The 25,678-nt window shown below is 35.1% G+C and overlaps 1 protein-coding gene across 2 annotated transcripts; it reads right to left on the reverse strand.

The window, feature by feature from the left end:
- Positions 1–6,968: 6,968 nt before the first annotated feature.
- LOC114263154 (uncharacterized) lies at positions 6,969–16,335 on the reverse strand. 2 transcript variants are annotated; one of them, XM_082923041.1, is made up of 6 exons: positions 16,130–16,335; positions 11,168–11,319; positions 10,496–10,589; positions 9,000–9,563; positions 8,333–8,484; positions 6,969–7,293 (listed from the first exon to the last, which is right to left on the reverse strand). In XM_082923041.1, the coding sequence occupies exons 4-6, from the start codon at positions 9,073–9,075 to the stop codon at positions 7,180–7,182; spliced, it is 342 nt and encodes a 113-aa protein (XP_082779167.1). In that variant the 5' UTR covers positions 9,076–9,563; positions 10,496–10,589; positions 11,168–11,319; positions 16,130–16,335; the 3' UTR covers positions 6,969–7,179. The 2 variants fall into 2 exon arrangements, with proteins under 2 accessions (XP_082779167.1, XP_082779165.1); XM_082923039.1 differs by lacking the exons at positions 10,496–10,589; positions 11,168–11,319; positions 16,130–16,335 and having other exon boundaries at positions 8,928–9,220.
- Between the last annotated feature and the right edge of the window lie 9,343 nt (positions 16,336–25,678).

The raw sequence follows: 25,678 nt of genomic DNA on the forward strand, positions 1-25,678 counted from the left end.
CATCTAGCAATGATTCATAACTATTTTAAATTTAATTTTATACTTATTTAACGTATATATGAACAATCACTTAATAGGCTCTTTATGTGTGACTTTACTTATTAATTACGCCCATTGCAAGTCTTTATCTCATGTGACTTTAGCCGATTATTCTCATAATAAATTTCAAATAAAAATTATGTAAAAAAAAATTAGCTCAAGGATCAAACACTTCCTCTCTATCAAAAATTATCATACAAGTTTAAAACATTACGTGGTTGTACTCTTGATCAATTATATTTTATAATTTATCAATATTATTTCTATATTTTCAAGCCATATAAGAATATTACTCCTTTACAGCATGATAGAATTAAAATGATTTTTTTACATCATATATGTAGTAACATATTTTTAAAATAATTATATATATAGAGATATGCATAAATGATAAGAGTGATGTCTTTATATGATCATTAAACAATAAGATAATATAAATAAATCACTTATTTGTTGGTTTGTTTGTTTTATGTTCCTTTTTTTTTCTTTTTTTTTTTTTTGATAATTGTCTTATATTTTATCATTTGATGAGGCAAAGTCCCATCATTGTCATTAGAGGTGTTCAAATTACCTAATGTACTGAAAAATCAATCTAAATTCACTTTTTTGGATTTAATTTATTTGATTTTTGAGTGTATTGATTTAATTCTATATTTCCAAATCATCAAACCAAAACGATTGAGTTAGTTCTTGATTTGGACAAATCAAAACTTGAGAACCGAATCTATTTATATATTGGACAAATTATATTAAACCCCCTCAAACTATGATACACTTTACCTCCACAATATTTTAAACCAACAATTACCCTTTTCAAACTATTTGAATTTGAACATTAAGTCTTTCTGTCAGTCATCTATTAGATATTCGGATAAAAAACTATCAAGTGTTGTGCACATTATGATTATATTAAATTTTAACATAAGATACAATAGGGTAGGGTAATTTGATTATAAAATTTAATATAATCATCATGTGTACGACACGTAACAATTTTTCATTCAAATATCTAACAGATAACTAACAAAAGAACTTAATATTCAAATTTAAATAGTTTAAAGGAGCAATTGTTAGATTTAAAAAATTAAAAAATAAAGTATAAATGATGAATAGTATAATGAATAGCAATTGTTAGATTTAATATAATTTGTCCTTATTTTTTTGAAAATATCAAAAAATAAAATAATAATGAGGAACAAACTCTGTTTTCTACTCATGTATGTGAGTCATATGTCATGTTGAAATTCACGCCAACCCACCACGGCATCTCCCAACGGACCACCAAGTTCATTACTTAAGGCGAATTGATAATGCCACTCCACTTTCTTATGCTGCCCCACCACTAATATTACCACTATATATCTAACACTTCTGCCCATTTATTTCTCACCAAAGAGAGTTTTTTTTTTTTAGTTACTCACCAAAGAGAGTTGATGAAGATGTTTGTAAGCAAAGACTGTGTGCTTGTTATGATTTAGAGACAGAAAGGTATATAGTGGAAAAATGACGAGGGAAACAATGATGATAATGAGGGAAAGAGAGAAACAATGATGATGATGGGGAGAAAAGCTGGAGTGACAAAATAAATAAATTATATGATCGGTCTTTTTTATTTGAGCAAAATTTTATTTGGCTGAAGTAATTTAAGACTAAGTAAGAAAATTGAAAATTTTGTAAATTGAATCAATCTAGACAAACATGTTAGGTTTTGTTTATTTTTTAAAATTTTTTTTTTATCAGCAAAAAAAAAAATTTATTGATGAAAAAAACACAATACATGTAACATTTTACATTTTTTTTAATTCTTTATTTGATTCTTGTTTAGAAAATTAGAGAATCGATCCCCGTTGATCGATTCTAGATTTAGTTCACGGTTCAAAATTTAAATTGAACCGGACCGTTAAACAATATGTGTTTATTTGCTAGATATTATATTTTTGTAAGTTAATGGTGAAACAATATGCACATTTATGTTTTGAAAGTCTGTGTTTCAAAGAATCACGACAGATTAATGTTAAACAATATTTGCTTAACTGATGAATATTATGAGTAGTTTGTTTGATGGACATATTCTTATTTTAAAATTTATGATAAGTTACTTTTTTAAAAAAATATTATATAATTTTTCTTGTGAACAAATTACGTGAAACCTTAGTTCCAAACCGAATCAAACCATGTTTAAATTGTTTGGTTCAAATTGATTTCATGATTTTAATAGTTTGGTTTGATTTTAATTTTCATAGAACGATAAGTAACAAATTAGTCATGTTTTCATTCCAAACTCGACCGTGCTCATGCCTACAGTAATTTCAATTTGAACCCAATGCTAAACACAAAATTCCAACAAAATCTCCTCCGTAAAAGATAAAAGATAATACTGCATATAATAATAATAGTAACATAATAAAAATATTAGCAGTTTGCTCTTTGCATATTTCCACATGAAACTATGAACAAACTTTAGGGAAAATTACAAATAAAAAAATTCTAAGGTTTGAACATTGAAACAAAATAAACCTTAAATTTTTAATTTTGTCAATTTAAACTTTAATATTTTGATTTATTTTCAATTTAAACTATAAAAAAAAATTTAACAAACTTTATGGGTGTATTTATAATTTGTTAAAAAATAAAAGATTTACGTTTTATAATTGATCAAGAATGTTTGCATAATTACGAAAAAAACCTATTTCATAATTGACCGAGAATGTTTGCATAATTACGAAAAAACCTATTACATAATTAACCAAGAATGTTTGCGTAATTACGACAAAATCTCCATTCAACATATAAGCTACCATTAATAAATTATTCATAATGAAAGGACAAAATCAAAAAGAAAAGATGAATCTTAAGCAGATAAATGATTCTTATACATGCAAATATAAGCCCTATTGGAAAGGAATTTACAAACCTCCCACGTCCGAACACTCTAGCAATTGAAGTCAAATTCTAATCCATCCCTCCAAACACTAAATTATTATTATTATTATTATCATCATCATCATTCCAAACACTGAATTAGACCCACAAAGATAGGGTAAATACCCTAACCAGCCAACTTCATCTAGCCACGGATAGATCCTGGAGGGGGTCAGGTTTGTCTCTAGTAGACGATGTTGTTGGGATTGTGGCGTTCACCATGGATCCTGTTTCGACAATCCGAACCATTCAATGTATAAAATTTGTTGAGTGCTTTATTCTTATAAAAAATCCCATTTATCGGATATCGATAGCTACTTGATCAGATCATATTTTATCAATAATTTATTTTGAAAATTATATTTACCATTAACAGAAATTTGATCCGATCAGGTAGCCATCGATATCCGATTAACGTGATTTTTTTATAAGGATAAAGTACTCGATGAATTCTACACATTAAACGATTTAGATCATCGAAATAAGACCCGTGGTGAACCTTCACAGGCCTAACAACATGCTTCAGCCTGATCTCGGACAGAAGAGATGTCTAGCCCTTTTGGAGCAACAACCGGTAAACCAAATTCATCCTCAACCTGTCGAGTTATCAGAGTTGGCAGAAATGAAAATACATTCAAACACAATACAAACATGGCCGGAAATAATAATAATAATAATGTTGGAAAAATGATTTGGAAACTATTAATAGGTGAATAAGAAATTAACTCCAAAATGCAACATTTGCGTATGGTTTCAAGACGAAATTTATTTTATTTAAATAGATTTATTATTTATTTGGATCAAAATTGAATCAAATTCAATACAAAATTCAAATCTATTTGAAAAAATAGTCATGTTTGTTCTATTGTACTTATTCAATATGAAAGAATTGCGTCTCTTCATCAGAAAGTCACTATGACCATTTAAAAAGTCATCAATTTTCCTATATAAACAAGCCTCCGTTGCATTTATAAAGTATCGATTGCATCTTATATTTCTTTTCTTCGACACTCTGTTCTTTCTGCATGGGAAGGTTCGCCAGACTTACTGTGGTAGTGCTGCTTCTGCAAGGTTCGATCGTTGTATCCTGGGAGACGAATGTCAAATAAAAACTCATGAGTACCGTAACGAGAGATGAATTTGTCTTAAAGAAATTGTGTCCAACATAAGTTTCAATCAAACTGTTTTTAGTTCCAAATTTTAACAAACTGTTTGTAAGTTTTCTACTTTTCTATAAGTATTTCTAGTTCTCTATATATGGTTTGGTTTGGTTTGGTTTTGTTTTATTTTGTTTTGTTTTACCCAAACAGTTTATGTTATATTCAACTTATATTTTTTATATAATTTGGTAATATATTTGGTACAATAATTACGTATTTCACATTGTACACATAAAGAATTATTCCAACAATCTTAACACAAATTCGATTGTTCTGTTTATACAAAACTGTTATTCTTTTATATTTCCTTGATTATTTAATTTGTTTGTATCCAAAATTTATTCTGATTTTGCATAATCTCAATATTTTAGTCTCAGTAGAATTCATCTTTTGGAAATTGAGATTACATTGCCATCTTAATTAAGTTTTATAAGGTAATATGATTAATCTTGTTAGTTACATTTAATGAAGTTGAAATGGTGAATCTATTTCCGTCAGTAGGCAATGGGCTTTGTCTTCTTTATTAAATTGTTTGGTTACGTAAGTTTCAAAGAAGTTTACACAGATATTTTCCTTGTTATGATTTTACTAAACATGATATATTTATAGTTTCTGGATTAATCTTAAATTTTAAATTTTAAATTAAATCATTCTGGTTGATTTTTAAGAATAGAAATTTCACGAGTGTAACATAAATTTTTTGAATTTGTTGAATCGATGTGCCCTTTTCAATATGGGTTTCTTACCTAAATATGTATTTGAGTCAGATTCTATTTCATGTTATATTGTTATTGCAGTATTGTGTTTGGTTTTAGTTGTTTGTTCTGGTTTTGAATACATGATACTATTGAATAATTTCAATATAGATTTTTATTCTGTATTTTCTGATTTGTTTAAATAGAGACTTTTCCTGCATAATCTATTGTATGTCAGAATTTATTTTAGACAGAATTGGTTTATATGTTTGTGTATATAGTTTCAGTTTCGATTCTGGACATAATTAGTTTCTGTTTTTATACAAATTTGTATTATTTTGTTGCACTCTATTTGCTTTTGAAATTTTGTAGACAAAATTAGAAATCATACAGTTTTGAATTTTTACAGTGTTCTGTATTATATTTTTGAACAAGGAAGAGATTCAATCCATTTTGATATATACAAAATTCTAATTTCTATGTCATAATCAATTTTTGGTTCAACCGTTTTTTGATTGTGATGAAACGGTATTAGTATGTAACTTTTCATAAGCACTGTATTTTTTTGGTTCCAAATAAATCACTTACCGTTTGAAACTCTTTACATCACTTGCATTGCATTTATATATATATATATATATTCTTATATATGTTAATTCCCTTAAAATGCCATGGCATGCGTCCCTGTAATTTTGTAAGGGAAGTAATGGTGTAACAGTTAGTTTGCCTTTATGAACAGTAGGCAATGCTTTATACACACGAGGAAGTGACTTTTGTAACGTTTGTTCATGATGTTCCGAATTTCAAATTTTGATTTCTTTTTAAATCCATTTCATTGGTTTTTGGACAAAAGTTTTATGAAGATATGATTTTATTTAAGTATTAATTCTCACTTATGTAGTCATAATAATTATTTTGGGTTTTTTATTTCATAAATTTGATTTAAAATTTTGTTACTCAAGTGATGGATGTTATATTATGATTTATATCAGAATTGTGGAGATATATTGATAGAAAATTAATTTTTCTTAGAATAGTTAAAATGTAGGGGTGCTTGAAGGATTTTACTAAAGTAACGATTCCAATAATGGGGTCTACAAAGGATTGCATTTCTTTGTCTAAGACAAAGCTGGAGAAGAAACAAAAATGACTTTGTTAACTCTTAAAAACATCTCTATCTATTAATTAATTTTAGGTATGGGAGTGACATAGAGTAACGGTAAGTCTCGACATAGTCAAAGACTTTAATACCGTATGACATTTGCTCTCAGCTGTGAATATTGTTTAAGGACAATATAGTTGATCCACTAAATACTCAATGATGTATAACTAAGAAGATCAAACGAAAAATAGCGGCCGCTAAACAAAAAGTTTGACCAGAGAACAAATGAAAGAAAGTTCATCGAGGGGAATGTGATTAAAACCTATTAATTTCGAGTCGTCATATATAATGGCAAACTTAGTTGACTGGACATCCCAAGATCTAGGTTTAAAGGGACAACCGAATTATGGATGACTCACCAGAAATCACTAAGGGAGTCTATCTTCTATCCATTTCTATGATGAGAGTAATAACTGTAACATGTGTTGTATGCAGGGAACTTAAGATAAGCTATATTTTTAATGATCACTTATATCTTAAAAAAATTAAAAGAGTATCTTTTAAAAGGAGTATTTAAAAGACTTGAAATAAAGATAATCTAATATGAGTGTAAAGGGACCGCTTCTATGAGAATTGATAAGGCTAAGTTCTCTAGAGCACTCGTGAAATACCAGGACATGTCCAAGGCCAAAACGGCACAACCGTGAGAATAAGCTATGTCTAGAGATATTCTATGTAAATTTTATTGTCTTAGCTTACACAAATAACTAAACAGTTCAAGACATCGTGTTCACTGATTAGCTAATAAGTCTGATAGTCTTTCACTAAGAAAGGTTCAAAGCCAAAAACTACATATCCTCATACAAGATATTTCCAAGCGAATTCTCTTTGAGTCTACATTGAGCCTTGCATACTTTTTCTTCATTTCATTCATGTGGGGAATTGTTGGAAAAATGATTTGAAAATCATTAATAGGTGAATGAGAAATTAACTCCAAAATGCATCATTTGAGTATAGTTTTAAGACAAAATTTATTTAATGCAAAATTAATTCTATTTAAATCAAATTTATTTATTTGGATCAAAATTGAATCGGATTCAATACAAAATTCAAATCTGTTTGAAAAAACAGTCATGTCTATTCTATTCTACTTATTCAATGAAAGAGTTGTCTCTCTTCATCGGAAAGTCACTACGACCATTCGAAAAGTCACCAATTTTCCTATACAAGCAGACCCTTATTGCATTCATAAAGCATCGATTCATCTTGTATTTCTTTCCTTTGACACTGTCCTTTCTGTAAGAAAATTTTGCATAGCAAGGTTCGCCAAACTTGTCGTGGTAGTGCTACTTCTGCAAAGTTCGATCAGTGTATCCTGGAAGATGCACATCCAATAAAAATTCGTGAGTACCGTAACAAGAGACAAATTTGTCTTAAAAAAAATTATGTCCAACACAAGCCTCGATCAAACTGTTTTTGATTTCAGATTTTTACAATCTGTTTATAACTTTTTTACTTCTCTGTAAGTATTTCTGATTCTCTGTGTATATGGTTAGGTTTGGTTTGGTTTAGTTTGATTTAGTTTGATTTTACCCAAACAATTTACGTTACATTCAACTTATATTTTTTTTATATAATTTGATAATATATTTAGTACAATAATTACATATTTCACACCGTACACATAAGGAATTATTCCAACAAATAATAATAATTCAAGGCTGAGCAGTACATTTGGAAAACTACATATGCAATCAATTGTCGTTGAAACATATCATGCAATGGCCTTTTGAGGGGGAAAAAGAAATAGATAAAAGTGAAAGGTAAGTATCAAATTGCAAATTGAATCATGAATCGTTTAGGATAAAATAGTAAGATTCATTTTGTTTAATATAACATATAATTTTCTAAACGAATATACATATGAAAATACAGTGTTTAAAATGAAATAATATCAATATAAATAAATTATATATTTGCAAATATATGACACCATGTATGTCAATATAACCAATTTCTTCAAAAAACAAATATATATATATATATATATAACTAATTGCCCTATTTTTGTGTCTTGATAGAGATGTGAGAAGGGCAATCATTTCAATACATTATGTAAACAAAAACAAAGCTAAATCGCAATTGTGAATTACGATTTACTCAATTTTCAATTCAACAGCACACTCAATTTCCAATTCTATAGCACGATTCAAATCATTTTGATTGAAACTCATATTAAATCGTGTGAATTTTATTGTGAATTGTACAATTCTGACAACATACTAGTTGGAACATATAGAAGCCGGGTCAACAGAATAATTCATCAATTACAACGAAATACAATATCCATTTCCAAGCAATTGTAGCATTGTAAGCGAAGGAATTCCTGAGTGATAACTGAGGTTACAATTTACATGGTTGACTCTGCTAGCTGGTACTGCTGGTGCTGCATGCCCTGTTGGTGCTGGTGGCAAGATGAGCTCCTCCTTCCAGATCAGGATGAAGATATGCAGGCACCCCATCACCTTTGTCTCCATGCCCACGTCAGCTTCCAAAGCATCGAGGTCTGCATCACAACATTGAAAAGGAGCAATGAAAACGAAAAAAAAAAGAAGCACCCAATTTAGTCTCCAATGAAATGGGGGGGTCGGGGAGGGATAGATTGGGTACAGACCTAATCTACGGAAAAACATATCCAAAATTATGTTTTGCCACCAATAATGCAACTTTGTTACAGACACTTGGGTTGGTAAGGAGGCAAACTTGGATGATATAAACTACTTTCCTTCTACATATATGACCAACATGTCCTAGAATTAAACTGTAGGGGTTACTACCCCTAACCCCCTGGCAAGCCAAGTTAAAAGAGATTTTTGTAGCACATTTTTCTTTACTTAATGATATTACACTTTTTTTTTTCTTCTTCAAAGAAGAATATATACAAATCCAATGGCATCTTTTGAACCCCATGAAAAGTATGAAGCTGGTAGGGCAAACAACATTACTTACATTTCTGGTAACAAACCAGGTAGCATATTTCCTCTTCCACAAAGAAGTTTATAATACAATATATGAGCTTACCACCCATTAGTTCTTCCTCATCAATGACTGTGATCAGGTACATCATAGCTTCTACCAAGAGACTCGTGAATTTCATTGCTCACATCCATCAAGGTCCATCACATCTGTTCTTGCAAGTTCTACAGATAATCAAGAATCAAGCATTAAGAATTTCCAATAATAGGCACAATGGAAGAGAAGGAATACAATCAAAAATCATATACAAACAACAATGTCTTGAATCTTCAGAGTCTTCGTCATTTTTTTTCAACTTTTTGTTTGCCGATTTCAAAGCTGATATCTGGAAAGAATGCAACAAGATTAGTTGTGGCAAAATAAAGTCAAAACTAACTGCATTTGATTCACTAAAAAGTGCCTCCAGGGCATCCATTTCCTGGTAAACCAAAATAGACATTAATATGAAGCATGAGGGAATCTACGACACAGGTCGACCGCCCATTTTAGAAAGAATTTCGACCCTAGAGACAAATGGTAGTCCTCTACTTCTCACAAGGTGCAGCAAGTTCCAATCAGTGTACAGAACAAGTTCCTCCTGAAATCCCTTGAACCATGGCCCTTGGGGCGCTGCCAAGAAAAAGAATAATCTTATGGTGAATATAGTGTAGACCCATAATAGCCATACTATATGTAGCACGGTGAATCTTATATTAAAGTTGCAACATTATCATTAGTCAAGACCTATATTACATAGACTCTTCAAAATGAATCAAATACCCATGTCAGACATCCAACACTTGGACAAGGGTGTGGGATATGTGTCCGATACATTGGGCACTAATTATATATTTGTTTAACACTATCATTATATGTATATACTGTTGTCTAATTTCTATAGAAAGTAAAATATCTTTTTGACACTGTATGTCACATATAACATCATTTTATATCATATGATAAATTAAAAACATAAAAATACAACCACTTTTTGCCGAGTCTATGTAACCGTAAATTTGAGTTTGATATGTCCAAACTCTAGATACGCACACGTACCTGACACCCTTACCTGAGGCCATGTAACATAGGTCAAGGCAGCCTAGTCATCTGAGCCATGTTGGAAAAAGACCAATAAAAAATCTTTTGATGTCATGGCCCCTTTAAGAATACAAGAGGACCTAGGATATAAGAATTAAACCTTTCTAATAGGAAACTAAACCCCATGAATCTTAATACTTTCTTTCCAGGTACAGTGTCTCCCATATAGTCCCACTCACAGGCCCAAATTTTAATTACATTTAATTAGGCTATGCTGATGTGCATGTCTCCCATATGCTGATGTGCATGTCTATCCATGAACATTTGACATAATGACATTTCAAAAACCAGAAATCATAAGAATCAGAATGCAGAATTTTCCACTAATTCCTTATCTATTGTCATGACCCAACATGTATTAGTTGAAGCCTAAAGCATTGATGAATTTAAAAAGACACCAATAGAACTACAAAAAGTAGTAGTAGTAATAATAACACCATGTCAAGAAGCTCCATTGAACATACTGTTTGCTTAGCATCTTTAATTCCCTCAGAAGCGAATTCAACTTGGTCTAGATTGAATGTCTGATTGTAAAGCATATCATGTTGTCCTTCATACCTGTCCATAGGTTGCAAAACACGTTGCCAAAGATAATATATCAATTCCAATTTTGATGATTTAAATTTAGCCTAAAATTTACAATTTCTATACATCTAACTTGATGTTTTAATTTTAACAGTTAACAAAATTTGAAGCTCAAACAAATAAAAGCCATATTCTTCCCATTAAAAAAAATCACATAGCAAAACCACATATTGGTTGATTCTTTCACTGTCTCGTCTGAATACTAAGCACACACTTTCCAAACTATGCATACTATATTTCCCAATTCTCCATGCTGATACCCCACAGATTGGTACATTTCTTCCCAGTTTCTTCTTTTGCTTGGTCAACCTAAACCAAATCTGTTCAATGCAAACTGTGTCCTAACCAACTTTCTTTAATGGGTCTTATCAAATCCAATCCAATACAACCAACTCAGATCTAACTTGATCTGAAAATACAAACTACAACCTGTCCATTAATGGTATTTAGTACAAGAGATGCTACTGTATAAGACTAAAGAACATAGTTAGCATACCACGATTTGTTAGTATATCAGGGTTTTAAAAAAATACATAAAGCAGATAACCTACGTTCTTTTTTGCTTGAGAACCCTCATGGCTCGAGTTTTGACAGCTTCTTGAGCCGGACCAGGTCGAGTTTTCTAGATCTGTTCCTTATATCTAGCAAGTTCAGCATCGAGTTTTTTGATCTTCTCATCAACTGTTTCACTTCTTTTGTTGATCTGGAATAAATAAATAAATTAACTAAAACATAAGGGCTGCTATAGACAAAAACAATGAGAAATCAGATCTCCAAGAGACATAAGAGTGACCGAGGAAAAATATCATTCACAAACAGTTAAAGTTATAGATCTTTCATAAGGCCAACCACAAGTTGTACAAAAACTCAAAGGTTACACAAAACAAATAATCATACTCCCTCCCCATCCCAATTTGTTGTTCCTTTTTAGGGATTACAACTTTTAAATTTTAAAATAAGGGCTGCTATTTGTCCCCACCTTTTTACTTTGGCCCTCCCACTTCTTTGAACCCCTACTCAGAAAAATGAGTCCCCACCCCCTTAATACCAACCATACCCCTAATCCCAAACCCAAACCCTAGCCCCTAACCCCATTCCCATCCCCACCAACTCCGGCAACCATCGCCCAATCTCCGGTGGCCAACTCCATCAACCACCTCCTCCCGTTAGCTCCTCCTTCTCATCGTTCGATTCTCCTCACTGCCGATCCTCCTCCCCCCCTCATCTCTGGCCATTTTCACCAAACCCTAACCCTAGACCTAGGGTTTTCATAAAGAGTGAGGCGCAGATCGAACGATAGAGAAAGAGAGGCGATGGCGATGGCGATGGCGATGGCGATGGCAATGGCGATGATGGTGGTGAAGGTGACATGACGACTGGCGATGACGACGTGATGGCTAGCAATTGGTTTTGCACTGAGAAGAAGAAAAAGACTGGGTTTGTGATGGGGTTTGCGATAGTTGCTTTAGGCAGTCTGGGTCGTGATGGGGAGAAGGAGAAGAGGAGGAGCAGAAGGCAATGGGTTGGTGGTGACTCTTTCTCTATCTCGTAGTAGTGGCGGTGAAGGGCTACGGAGGAAGTGGTGGTCGTGACGGTGCTGCAGGTTGGTGGCGCAAGGAGGCTACCGGCCAAAGTAGAGTATAGGTGGAGGTGGGGTGGGGGTGCAGGTCGGGTTGGGGTTGGAAGGATAGAGATGGGGTTAAAAATGAAATTTGGTATATGGACAAAATTGTAACAAAAAAAATAGAAGAGGTAGGGGTCCAAAGAAAAAAGGTAAGGGCATTTAGCAGCCCTCTTTTAAAATATTTTTCCACTAATGCCCCTATCTTTTTAAAATTTTAATATATTTATAATTACTCAAAAGGAATAGCTTTGAAAAATCAAATGTTTTTTACTTTGACTTTTCAAATGGGACCAATGTTTTGAAAAGCGGTTGCGGTCCTCGCAACGGTTGCGATGGCGGGGCGTAAAAGAATAACATAACAGTTGCAGTAACCAAAACCGTGAATTTTTAATTTTTCCCACAATTTGAAAAAAATTTACAGATACGCATATTTTGTTTTCAAAATCACATTTGTAAGGTTTTAAAATAGATTTTAAATCACTATAAAAGGAACTTTTTACATTTTATTTTAATAGTTAATGACTTTAACAATAATTGATTTTAAATGTCTATAAAATTATTTTTGACCAATAGCCTGAACTAACTAAATAAAAAATATTTACAATTATTAAATGAAATGATTATAAAAAAAATTGTGTCATAAATAAAAAAATAATTTGAGTTAATGATTTATTTTTTTTAAAAAAAGGCAATTTTTTAGACAACACTTTACAGCTAACTAAATAAAATAATTTACTATTAAGTAATAAATGAAATGATTATAAAAATAAAAATTGTGTCATAAGCAAAAAAAATTTTTGAGCTACTGATTATTTTTTAAAGACATTTTTTAGACAACACATTATAGTAACAAAATAAAAAAAATATTTACAATTAAATATTAAATGAAATGATTATAAAAATAAATACAACCACTATTTATATATTTTTTATTTTACATGCCAATGTAATGAAATAAAAATTATAAAATAAAATAAAAAATGCATACAAGGTTTTTTATTTAGGTTTGGATTACTTGAGTATTCGTTCTTTTTTGTAAGGTTTTTTTTTTAGGGGAGCATTTACATATAAGTCCTAGAAAAAATTATTTGCTCCTTCAAATCCCATTAATTTTTAATAGACCAATTTATCCTTCCAAGACCTCCTCTATCGCTGTCAAACATCATTGCGGTCTTCATTCTCTCTCTCTTATGCTTTTACACCCACTCCCCAACAAGAAGCCACACTAGCATTGCAATTTCATCATCTCTCTTTCTTGCAGTAACACCAACGATGCCTCTCTCTCTCTCTCTATGAATTTGGATGTAGATCTTGTTTGATCAATGGGAGGAGTCTAGGGTTAAATCGCATGCATGTTTGTGATTAGGTATGTGTTTTCAGTTCAGAAGGGTGATAGAGGCTGAACCATCAAGCCCTCTTCGCTACATAATCGAAGCAATGATCATGATGATCAACGTCGTATTACCCCTCCTTCTCCTTTCCATAGACCCAGTCTCTAGTCTCATCCGTACGGCTCCTCCTCTGCCTCGGTCCCCTCTCTCTCACCTCCAACACTCTCGGTCGCTTCCCCTCCGTCCAATGCATCGTCGGCTCCAGCACCGACCTTGACCACGTTGACCTCGCCGACGCTGCTGACCACTTCTTCCTTGATATGAGTAATTCATTCTCACCGTGTGATTTTCAATGGTTGTGCAAAACTGAGAAATTCCTCAATTTTTTATAGTTTTAAAATTGAAAATATTATCCTTTTATGAAGAAAAAAAATGATAATATTCTCAGTTTTAACACTAAAAAAAAATTGAAAATTTTCTCAATTTTACTGGATCTTTTTGCAAACTAAAATCATTCTCAATTTTAAATTGAGAACATTCTCAGTTTTGGAACTGAGAATGTCTCAGTTCTTACCTACAAACCAAATCTTCAAGCCCATCTCTTTAGTCGATTTAATATGTTTTATTCTGAACCTTGAAACAGATTTTAACTCAAAAAGTCTCAAACACAAATCTGTCAAACGCCAAAATCAATGTATGTATAATAGCGAATCAAATTGAGAAATCCTTCAAGATACTTCGAAATTGTATCTTTATCCACTTCCCATAACTGATTTGATTTTGTTTTTAGTAAATAACGTCAATGTTTATATATATATATATATATATATATATAACTATTTGGATTGAAAGGCAAAAATGTCTTCTTATCTATAAATAGGACTTATTGGTTCAAAAACTTTTAGACAGAACTTAAACTACTACTAAATATGTAGATAAGACTTTTAGGTAATTAATCATTTTTTTTTCTTTGGAAAGAAAACTATTTAGAATATTGTAATGATGTGTAATGGGTCGTTATGGCCGTTACAATACCGCTACGGTCATTAAGTAACACTAAAACGGCTGTTCCACATGTGAATTTCCATCACATAATAGGTAGTGTTTACCACCGCAACCGTTACGTAACACTGCTTTTTAAAACCTTGAATGGGACTATCATTTTGGGACATCCCCCAAAATGGAATAAATAATAATGGAGCAACAAAATGAAATGGGAGCAACATGAATCCTATGAGTGAATTCCCAAACCGGAAATAATATAAGAAAATACCTACTAGAAAAAGAAAATATAAACTATTATCTTTAATAAATAAAAAATCTCTACACAAAGAGTAAAATAGTTTTGACGTGGATCATGTGCGCGTGGAGATTTTTAATTAAGTTTATGTATAGTCTAATGGGAAAATTACTTGAAAATCACACTTTAGAAATTTGTAGTATATACCATGAAGTCCTTTTTTTTATTTTTTATAGACACCGTAGGTCCTGTTCATTTGGAAACATTTTCTATGAGATCCTATTTAATATATTATGGTGTCACGTTAAGACATTTTCTCCCTTATTGATCGTTGGGTTCATTATTTTTTTTTTGGGGGGGGGGGGGGTTCGAATGTGTTACATTTTCCAAACGTGGCTAATAAAGCCCTTAGTTTATTTTCCAAACATGGCTAATATAGAACAAATAAAAAAGCCCATAGTGTACTTTTTCCAAACGTGACCCTTCCAAATGTGGCTGGTGTATTTTCCAAATGTGGCTAATACAGAACAAATAAAACAGGTCTTAGTGTACAAATAAAAAAGGTCTTAGTGTCCAAACGTGAAACGTGGCTAGTGTATTTTCCAAATGTGGCTTATACAGAACAAATAAAAAAGCACTTAGTGTACTTTTTCCAAATGTGACCCTTAGTTTATTTTCCAAATGTGGCTAATATATAACAAATAAAAAAAGCCCTTAGTGTACTTTTTCCAAACGTGGCTAAAACAGTAAACCACACAGGTAAATGTGTCAATTCCCATTCAATGAGACTTCCGTGCTCATTAAAATAAAGTTGAGATTAATCAATGGCTATTATTGAGTATTGAAGGCTATGATCATTTGTGTTAGGGCTGTGACCCTCTTTTTCATCTCCTCCATTCTTTTCTCTTCTTTTTCTCTACAATGTTCTAAACCAAAGCAAATATAACCGCATCCATTTACTTTGAAGAACCATAGAGAATTATCTTCAATAACAAATGGTTGAAATACAAATCTCAACACCAAACTAGAACCTGGGATTCTAACAGAGCACATAACTTTGTAATTAAAACAAATGTAGAATCTAAAATCTAGTTTCAAACACAAGTATCCCCATGTCTAAAATTGTTGAATGAATGTACCAAAAAGTGTACTGAGAATCACATACAAACCCTAATTTTGATCAATAATTCTAAATACACACAGAGTCGATATCCAGAAACTGAACAAAATTCTAGCCAAAAGAATAGCGACCCAGTTCAAATTACAACAATTTATACATATATATATATATATATAGAGAGAGAGAGAGAGAAGTGACCCTATCGGAGGCGTCATGAATGGAAGGAGAGGGTTGTTTGTCTTTCTTAACGCCGAAGACTCTTCATATTTGTTGATTCGAAATTGGGGTTTTGAGTTTTGAGATCTGGACGATTAATCAGAGCAATGCCAAGCGAAGAAGAGTAGTATGTATATAGGGTTTGCAGATATGACTGTTGTGGGAAGGCGGTCCTCACTCAAGGAAGGGAGTCCAGATCGTCTGCCGTGGTTTCCTGTGGTGGCTCCTGTGGAGGTCCAAAACGACATTGTTTTGAACCTTTTTTTTTTTTTTTTTTGTCTCTTCGCTGTTAAGCCTCTTTCTTCCCTTTCATCTCTCACCCAAACACACAGACGATGATGGATGGCCATAGAATGGATTCAACTCAACACCATTAACAAAAATTGCAAAATTATCTACACCTAGCTCTTCCTCTGTTATCCATCTCTCTCTCTCTCTCTCTCTCACACACACACACACACATATATGTATACATATACATATATATATATATATATGAAATTGTTTTCAAATATTGATATGAGTTTGAAATTGTATATGAATCTAACTTCATAAATCTGATCTTGAAGTTTTCAAACCCACTTTGTTTTCAAATATATGTATATATCCAACAAAAAAAAAACTTCATGAATGACTTGTATGTTCCAAAAAAAAAAACACAGATCACAAATCAAACCCACTTGCTTTTTTTTTCGGCAAAAGATCTTTGCCAATCTGTTCAAGGCGATGCAGATCGGAACGGATCTGAGACCATTGGAGCAGATCAGAGGAAGATGAAGTGAAAGAGAGGATTAACAGCAAAAGAAGAAGAAAGGGAAAAAAAAAAAAATTGGTCCAAAACGATGTCCCCTTTTTCTTCTCTTTCATCTCTCACCCAAACACACAGAGATGAAGATGGATGGCCATAGAATGGATTTAACTCAGCACCATTAACAAAAATTGCGAAATTATCTACAACTAGCTCTTCATCTGTTATCCATATATATCTCTCTCTCTCTCTCTCTCACACACATATATGTATACATACACTTGATTTGAAAACAAGGTGTAACAGAGGAAGAATCAAGTTGTTGAGCACATGTATATATCCAAAAAAAAAAAATCATGAATGATTTGTATGTTCCAAAAAAAAACACAGATGATCTTTGCCAAGAAAAATACTTGATTTTTTTTTCAAATTAAGTGTTTCAAATCAAGTGTATGTTTCGAAAAAAACACTTCATGAATCAAACCCACTTTTTTTTTTTCAAATCAAGTTTTTCAAATCAAGTGTATGTTTCAAAAAAAATACTTCATGAATCAAACCCACTTGATTTTGTTGAGCACAAGTGTATGTATACATATCACAGATCAGAACAAATCTGAGACCATTGGAGCAAATCAGAGGAAGAGGAAGTGAAAGAGAGGCTTAACAGCAAAGAGAGGAAAAAAAAAAAAAAAAAGGTCCAAAACGACGTCGTTTTGGACCGCCGCAGGAGCCACCGCAGGAAACCACGGCAGACGATCCGGACTCCATGGGAGGAAGGGAAGGCACCTCCTATTTTATTTTCTTTTTCTTTTTCTTTTTTTTTTTACAAATTAAAAAAATTATTAATTATTAATGGGAAATATCAACAGTGAAATTTTAAAAATAAATAATTACAAATTAATAAAAAAAAATTATAAATATTAATAATTAAATTACAGTGATATCCCTTAAGATTTCTGTTTAATACAAATCCCTTCACATTAGAAAAATTACATTATTTTTTCTGAGATTTATAATCTCATTACAAATTATCCTATGAATTACTAATGTCATACCTTAAAATTTTCTAAATAACCATCTTATGCTTTTTTCCTACCATTTCTTCTTCATATAATCATGACTGCATTTTATAATTTTCCATCATTCATTTCTACTTAACATATTGAGTGATGATATATAAATATAAATTTTATATAAAATTTTCAAAGACAATGATATAACTTAATGGTGATATTTCACTTTAAACGAATAAAAATGCTAAATGTCCAAAAAGTTCTACCAAATTTTCTATTAAATGTCTCATATGGGTGTGGAACTCACACCATGTGGGTCTCACACCCATGTGAAACATTTGATAAAAAAAAAAAATGGGTGATTCTACTTACACTACTATTTTACCTCTTTACACCCTTCATATGAGTTTTTTTTTCTCTCTAATTTTATCCATGTGTGAAATTACCTTCAAGGACAAAACACTAAAATTAAATATATTTTGTTATCTCCTAACACCTCTTGGTGTTCAATCCCCACTCTTTTTCATTTCTTAATTTTTCTTTTCTCTTACTCATCTCTTTTCAAAAGTAAGAATCATAGTATTTTGATCAGTAAAGAAAGTAATGGATGAAGAAACAGTGGTGAAGAACCATAAAAAAAAGTGAAATTGTGAGTTTTTTTTATTTATTTAGTAGGTTTTTGTTTCGTTTTTCTGGACTGGTGTTCGACTTTCGTTCGGTGGTTCGAAATCGAACAAAATAAAATAGTTCGGCATCATATTGTCGAACAAAAAATATAAGTCTGGTAACTAATTATCGAATAAAATATACATTTCAGGTAACCTCAAACTGAATTTTTTTTAATTTGTTCGGTTTCTCATTACCATGTATTTTTAGTTTCATTTTTTTACCTGGAAGGATTATACTTATACTCATTGCAACAACGTAAATACTGCAATATTAGTAAATTCTAGTCATGAATTCATTACAAACGAAGTTTGTTAAGTTTTTTTATGAATACGATTTTTTCTTATTTTTAATTTGTATTCAGATTTATTAATAATTTGATGTATAAATGTATTTATTATCTTTAGTTTTTTAGTAGCTGTGAAACATTAATTAAATGGGCCTCTGATGTTGAGAAGAAGATTGGATTTATCATTGTCATAAAGACATCAGATGCAGGAGGTAATAACAGAAAACCAAGACTTACACTTGCTTGTAAAAGAAGTGGTTACTATAGAGACAACAGGAAGATCAAGCAAGAACGATTGAGGTTGACAAATTCTAAAAATTGTGGATGTCTATTTCTATTAAGGGGGGAAAAAAATTACCAAGACGAATTTTGATAATATGTTTGATTGATGGATACAAACAATGACAGATTTTATGAATACTTTATGAATATTCGCTATAGCGATCCCGGTTGTCCCTTTATTGTTCTGTTGTATTCCGGACTCGGTTCCGTGAAGTTGGTAGTGGTATCTATCTTGTTGTCGTCTTTTAATTCCACTTGATTGAGTTTTAGGATGTTTTGAGCAGGGTTGTTACAGGTTGGTTAGGCCTTGATTTCAATTCCTTGTTGTTCAGTTTTTAGGCGATCCGCTCGAGCGGGTCTTCTTGCGCTCGAGCGGGGATTGCACACCTCCAGTATTTCGTGTTCCTGCAAAACATCTGCAGATGTGATTTTTACGCTCGAGTGTTGGCGCTCGAGCGGGTAGTACCTTCTGGGTATAAGTTTTGGGAGGGGGAAATCTACGCTCGAGCGGACTGGTTTTTGCGCTCGAGCGGAAGTGCTTTATTCTTGTGTCTTGGTGTTCGAGCGTGTCCAGATTTTTGTTCTTGGCGCTCGAGCGTTGTGTTCTCCGCTCGAGCGGGTCATACGTATATGAGTTGTCCGCTGGGTGATTTTAAATCGCTTTTTGCTTTTCTTTCTCTCTCCTACTTTTTCTAAAACCCATTTTTGAAAGCCTCTCTCTCTAGAAACTCCCTTCTCTCTAGGGTTTGATCTAGTTAGAGTGTCCTCCTTCTCTTCGGCCTTTGTAAAAGTTGTGTTGATCGTCGAGGGCGATGTTTTGATCCGAAAATCTTGGTCTTTGGAGCACTTTGGTTTTGGTCTCTTCTCCATCCGAGCTCTAACTTCGAGGTAGGGATATCCTACTCCTCTTTATGAGCTTTGTCTTTAAATTTTTGCATTTTGATATGTTGGGGGTTGTTGGGTAATTTTGAAAGAGTTTGGGCCTTTGTGTAATTTTACGAAAGTTGGGGTTTTTATTTATATAAAACCTAAATGCATGTTTGGCATGGAAAAGTGAAATTAATGTTGAAACATTAATGAAAATGGAACCTAAGGGTTGTAATGATAATTATGGAAAATGCCCTAATTACATTGATTGATTAATTTGTATGATTAATTGTTGGAAATGAGGGATTGAATTGAGAATGTGGAAATTGGAAAGGGAAGGGGTTAAAGGGTGTAGTTGGATTATTTATCGCTCACCTGGTTGAAATGTTGATTATATATCCATTGTTGCATTTATTTTCTGTGTAGAAATAACTGCTTTGTGCTATCGGTGGAGGATACTCTTGATTGTTGTAGACAATGCATGATGATTAGGCAAACTAAAACTAATCACTAGAAGGTGTCATTGAGTATGACGGTTGAAAGAATACATTAAATTTATGTGTTGTGTGATGATGTGTATAATTATTGTTTATATGCATTGTGTTGTGTTGGAGGAGATAGGGGATGTACTCCACGGTTTAGGGGAAGATAGGGGATGGACCTCTAAACCGGATGTTGTTGGGAGAAGATAGGGGATGGACTCCATAGATAGAGCTCATATGCTTATCTAGTAATGTGTTGACAGAGCTCATATGCTTGTCTTTGGAAGTGTGATAGTGCTCTTATGCATATCTATGGAAGTGATGATATAGCTTGTATGCTTATCTGTTGGTGTGTGATATAGCTAGTATGCTTATCTATTATGAAATGGGAAATTGCTTGATATGAGTTACTGTCTCATATGAGTTGTTTGGCCAAGTTCTGAGCCATGGTTGTAAATTGAGAATTGAAAGGAATTGGAAAATGGATTGTAACATGGACTTGTATGTCATGAAACTGTAAAGTGTGATAAGGGAAAGTATCAGTGTTGGCCATCTATCAACTACTAATCTTTTAGTCATTGTTCATATTTGGTTTAGTGTATTTCTACTGGGCTGTGGCTCACCCTATATGGGAACATCATTTTCAGGTACAGGTAGCATGCCACCTCCAAGGACATAGCTTAGGAGGCTAGAGGCGGACACACTTTTGTTGTCTTATTTCTTTTGATGTATTACATGTAAATTCAAGCCAAGGACTTAATATGTAATTGAGTTAGTACTCTCTTTTGTAACCAAGTGTTAACTTGAAAAGCTGTATGCCCGTAGGGCATTTGCTTTTGTTGTTAACATGTAATACCTTTTGGTAATGGAACTCTGATGAATAGGAGGAAATGGAACTTTTATATATCAATGCATGTCTATATTGATGGGTTTATTGTTATTATTTTGAGGGCGTTACAACTTGGTATCAGAGCGTACCGGGTTCGAATACTTTGGGTACGTGGGAAGTGATTAGTATCACAATGGGTTTGTCTCGCTTGATAGAGACTTAGGTGTAGTGTCATATGCTATGTGTTTAAATTGATAACATGCTTATGTGTTTATATGGGTATGGGATTTAATTTCTTGGATGTTGATTGGATCCTTGGGTTTCTGGGAGTCTTGTTGGAAAGGCACTTAATCAATGCCGTTTCTAACCAGAACTCTAGTAACGCCTCGGGACTATCATTATCCGGAAAGGGAATTCGTAAGTGCTTATGTGTTTATGTGCTTACGTGGTATGAATTACAGTTGTCCATGCATTAGGACGTGAGTGTTTAGTTTTGGCACATTTGTGAATGTGCTAACGTTCTGTATTACCTTTATTAGGATGTCAGGACGAGGAAGAGGTGCTAGGCGTGGTAGGCCTGCGAGGCAGGAAGTACCTTTACCAGATGATATTCCGGCAGTGCAGGAGGGAGTTAGCCAGGCCAATGTGGCCGAGCCAGCGGGTCAGCAGGCTATGAGTGCCTTGGCCCGAGAGATAGCAGGAGCTTTGGGTATTCTCAGAGCAGGGAATCAGGCAGCTGAGGAAGGGCCTTCTTTCTTGAAGAGGGAGTTCTTCCGGTCTAATTCGGACGAGTTTGTTGGAGATCCTAAGGAACCACTAAAGGCTGACGAGTGGTTAGAGCAAATGAGTAAGACGTTCGAGATGCTTGGCATCGAGGACGGAGCATTGAAAGTGACCTTGGCATCCTTCTAGCTGAAGGGAGATGCGGGTCAATGGTGGAAGTACGAGAAGGCTCGTGTTGGTGGTACATGGGAGGCGTTTGTGAATGCTTTCCACGAGAAGTTCTTATTTGCAGTTGCTAGGGAAAAGCTGAGGGATCAGTTTAGCTGGCTTAATCAGCAGGGTATGTCCGTGGCAGAGTTTGAGGCCACTTTTACTAGTTTGTCCAGGTTTGCACCTGAGTTGGTGGCGTCCGAGGAACGCCGTTGCTATGAGTTTGAACGGAAGTTGCGGCGGGGCCTCAAGTTGAGGGTTGGTGGGTCTTACATTCGAGAGTATAGACATTTAGTGGATGCTGCAGCTCATATGGAGCTTATGATGCAGAAGGAAGACGAGGAGAAACATAGAGGCTCCAAGCGGGGCCAGGAGGGTCAGGGTGATGGCAGGAGACAGAGGGATTATAACCCTCAACAGTCTCAGGGTGGAGTTACTAGATCGACCTTTCCGGTGCCCAGTGCAGGCTCGGGGAGAGGTAATTAGGGAGGTTTGACTTGCTACACTTGCGACCAGCTGGGTCACAAGTCTTCGATTTGCCCGCAGAAGGGCGGAGGTCAGAGAGCTGCTTCTTCTTCAGCTAGACCCCAGAATCAGAGTTTGGGCAGGGGGCAGCCCTTACCTTGCTATCAGTGTGGGCAGCCTGGGCACCTGAAGAGGTATTGCCCGCAATTGAGTGCTACTTCAGGAGTGTCTGGTTCTAGACAGACGCAGGGATTTCAGCCAGCTCAGTCTGTGCAGGCCTCGAGGGCCAATCCGGGGGCTTCGTCGTCCCAGTCAGTGCAGCAGTCGTATGCTCCGAAGGGTGAGCAAGTAGATCAGGGGCCTACAGGGCGCGTATGCTGTTACCGCGCAGGATCTTGTACCGGCTCCATCAGTAGTGAGAGGTACCTTTCTGTTTTGCAACTCGGTTACTAATGTGTTGATTGATACGGGTACATCTCATTCTTTTGTATCTGCTGCATTTGCATCTGTTTTGGAGTTGGAGTTAGCACAGTTAACATCTCCTATACGTGTAGTGTCACCTCTTAGGGGTGAACTGATCTTGAAACAGGGTTGTAGAGGTTGCGATATAGAGGTTGCCGACTATAGACTTGCATTCCCTTTTGTAGTTATGCCCATGAAGGGTTTTGATGTTATTTTGGGTATGGACTGGCTATTGTCATACCGAGCTGTTATCGATTGCTACCGCCAGAGGGTCACGGTATGTACCTTGAGCGGGGAGTGGTTCCATTTCTTGGGAGACCGGGTTGGTAGTGTTTTGCCACCGAGGTATGATTCGCGAGGGCGGAGTGAACTTAGTGGTCTACTTGCTAGCTTTGAGAGTGGTGAGTGTGGTGAGACCCAGCTTGTGTTGCCGAGAGTGGTTTGTGAGTATTCAAATGTCTTTCCCGAAGACCTTGTTAGTTTGCCACCTCACCGAGAGATAGAGTTCTCTATTGATCTAGTGCCCGGCACGGCGCCGATTTCTATGGCACCCTATCGTTTTACTCCAGCAGAGTTGGTTGAGTTGAAAGTTCAGCTCCAGGAATTACTAGATAGGGGTTTTGTTCGCCCTAGTGTTTCGCCGTGGGGAGCACCGGCCCTCCTTGCTAAAAAGAAAGATAGTGCCTTGAGATTGTGTATAGACTACCGGAAGTTGAATCGGGCTACGGTGAAAAATAAATACCCTATGCCCCGTATAGATGATCTGTTTGACCAGTTGAAGGGTTCCCGTTGTTTCTCTAAGATAGACTTGAGATCGAGTTACTACCAGTTGAGGGTCAGGGAGGAGGATATTCCTAAGACGGCATTCCGTACGCGGTATGGCCATTATGAGTTTTTGGTGATGCCATTCGGGCTTACCAATGCACCGGCAGTCTTTATGGACTTAATGAACCGGATCTTCCGGGAATTCTTAGACCGTTTTGTAGTCGTTTTCGTGGACGACATCCGGATTTACTCACCTTCAGAGGAGGAGCACGAGGAACACTTGAGAGTGGTGCTTGAGTTGCTTAGAGCCCATAGGCTGTATGCCAAGTTTGGGAAGTGTGAGTTCTGGCTAGGAGAAGTCAAGTTCTTAGGCCATGTGGTTTCCAAGGAAGGGGTGTCCGTTGATGCATCCAAGGTTGAGGCAGTTCAAGATTGGGCACAGCCTAAGAGTGTGTTTGAGATCCGCAGTTTTCTAGGATTAGCTGGGTATTACCGTTGGTTTGTGAAAGATTTCTCCAGGCTAGTTTCACCGTTGACTAGATTGACTCGGAAGGGAGTCAAATTTGTGTGGAGTGAGACTTGTGAAAATTCGTTCCAAGAGCTGAAGGTTAGATTGACCACCGCTCTGGTTTTAATTATTCCAGAGAGAGGGTTGGGTTATGCGGTTTATTGTGATGCCTCACGAGAGGGTTTGGGTTGTGTGTTGATGCAAGAGGGAAAGTGGTAGCTTATGGCTCACGTCAGTTGAAAATACACGAGAAGAACTACCCTACACACGACCTAGAGTTAGCAGTAGTGATCTTTGCCTTGAAGATTTGGAGGCACTACCTTTATGGTGAGAGGTTCGAGGTGTTCTCGGACCACAAGAGTTTGAAGTATCTGTTTACACAGAGAGACTTGAATTTGAGGCAGAGGAGATGGATGAAGTTCATTGAGGACTATGATTTTGAGTTACACTATCACCCGGGGAAGGCCAATGTTGTGGCCGATGCCCTTAGTAGGAAATCCATTAGTGATGTAGCTTGTATAGCCATCCGGGAATGGGGGATGTTGGGTGTACTTGGCGAGTTTGATTTGCATCTGGGCGAATCTGTTGAGGCTATGGCCTTGTTTTCTGTTATTGCGCAGCCTACACTTGTGACTCGAGTATTAGAGGCACAGAGAGGTGACCTTGAGGTAGAATCCCTTCGAGAGAAGATCTCCAGTGGGAAGGCTGAGAAGGGTTTGACGGTGTATCCCGACTTGAGTGTGAGATACCGAGACCGTCTGTGCGTGCCGGAGTCTTGCCGAGAGGAAGTACTCTGAGAGTTCCATCATTCACGTCTTGCGGTGCATCCGAGAGGCACTAAGATGTATCGAGATTTGGGTCGCCAGTTTTGGTGGCGAGGTATGAAGAGAGATGTGGCAGCTTTCGTGTCTAAGTGCCTTACTTGCCAGCAAGTGAAGGCCGAGCATCAAAGGCCAGCGGGTTTGTTGCAACCCTTGCTTGTTGCCGAGTGGAAGTGGGAGCATGTCACTATGGACTTCGTTGTAGGTCTTCCGAGGACTCAGCGGGGTAGTGATGCCATCTGGGTGGTTGTAGACCGGTTGACTAAGTCGGTGCACTTCATTCCTATGCGCATGAGAGATTCGGTAGATCACCTTGCCGACTTGTATATTCGGGACATAGTGAGATTGCACGGGGTCCCAGTGACGATCGTCTCAGATAAAGATCCTCGTTTTACTGCTAG

This window comes from Camellia sinensis, chromosome 1 (genome assembly GCF_055761805.1).
Source record: "Camellia sinensis isolate YWXY chromosome 1, ASM5576180v1, whole genome shotgun sequence".
Taxonomy (NCBI): Eukaryota; Viridiplantae; Streptophyta; class Magnoliopsida; order Ericales; family Theaceae; genus Camellia; species Camellia sinensis.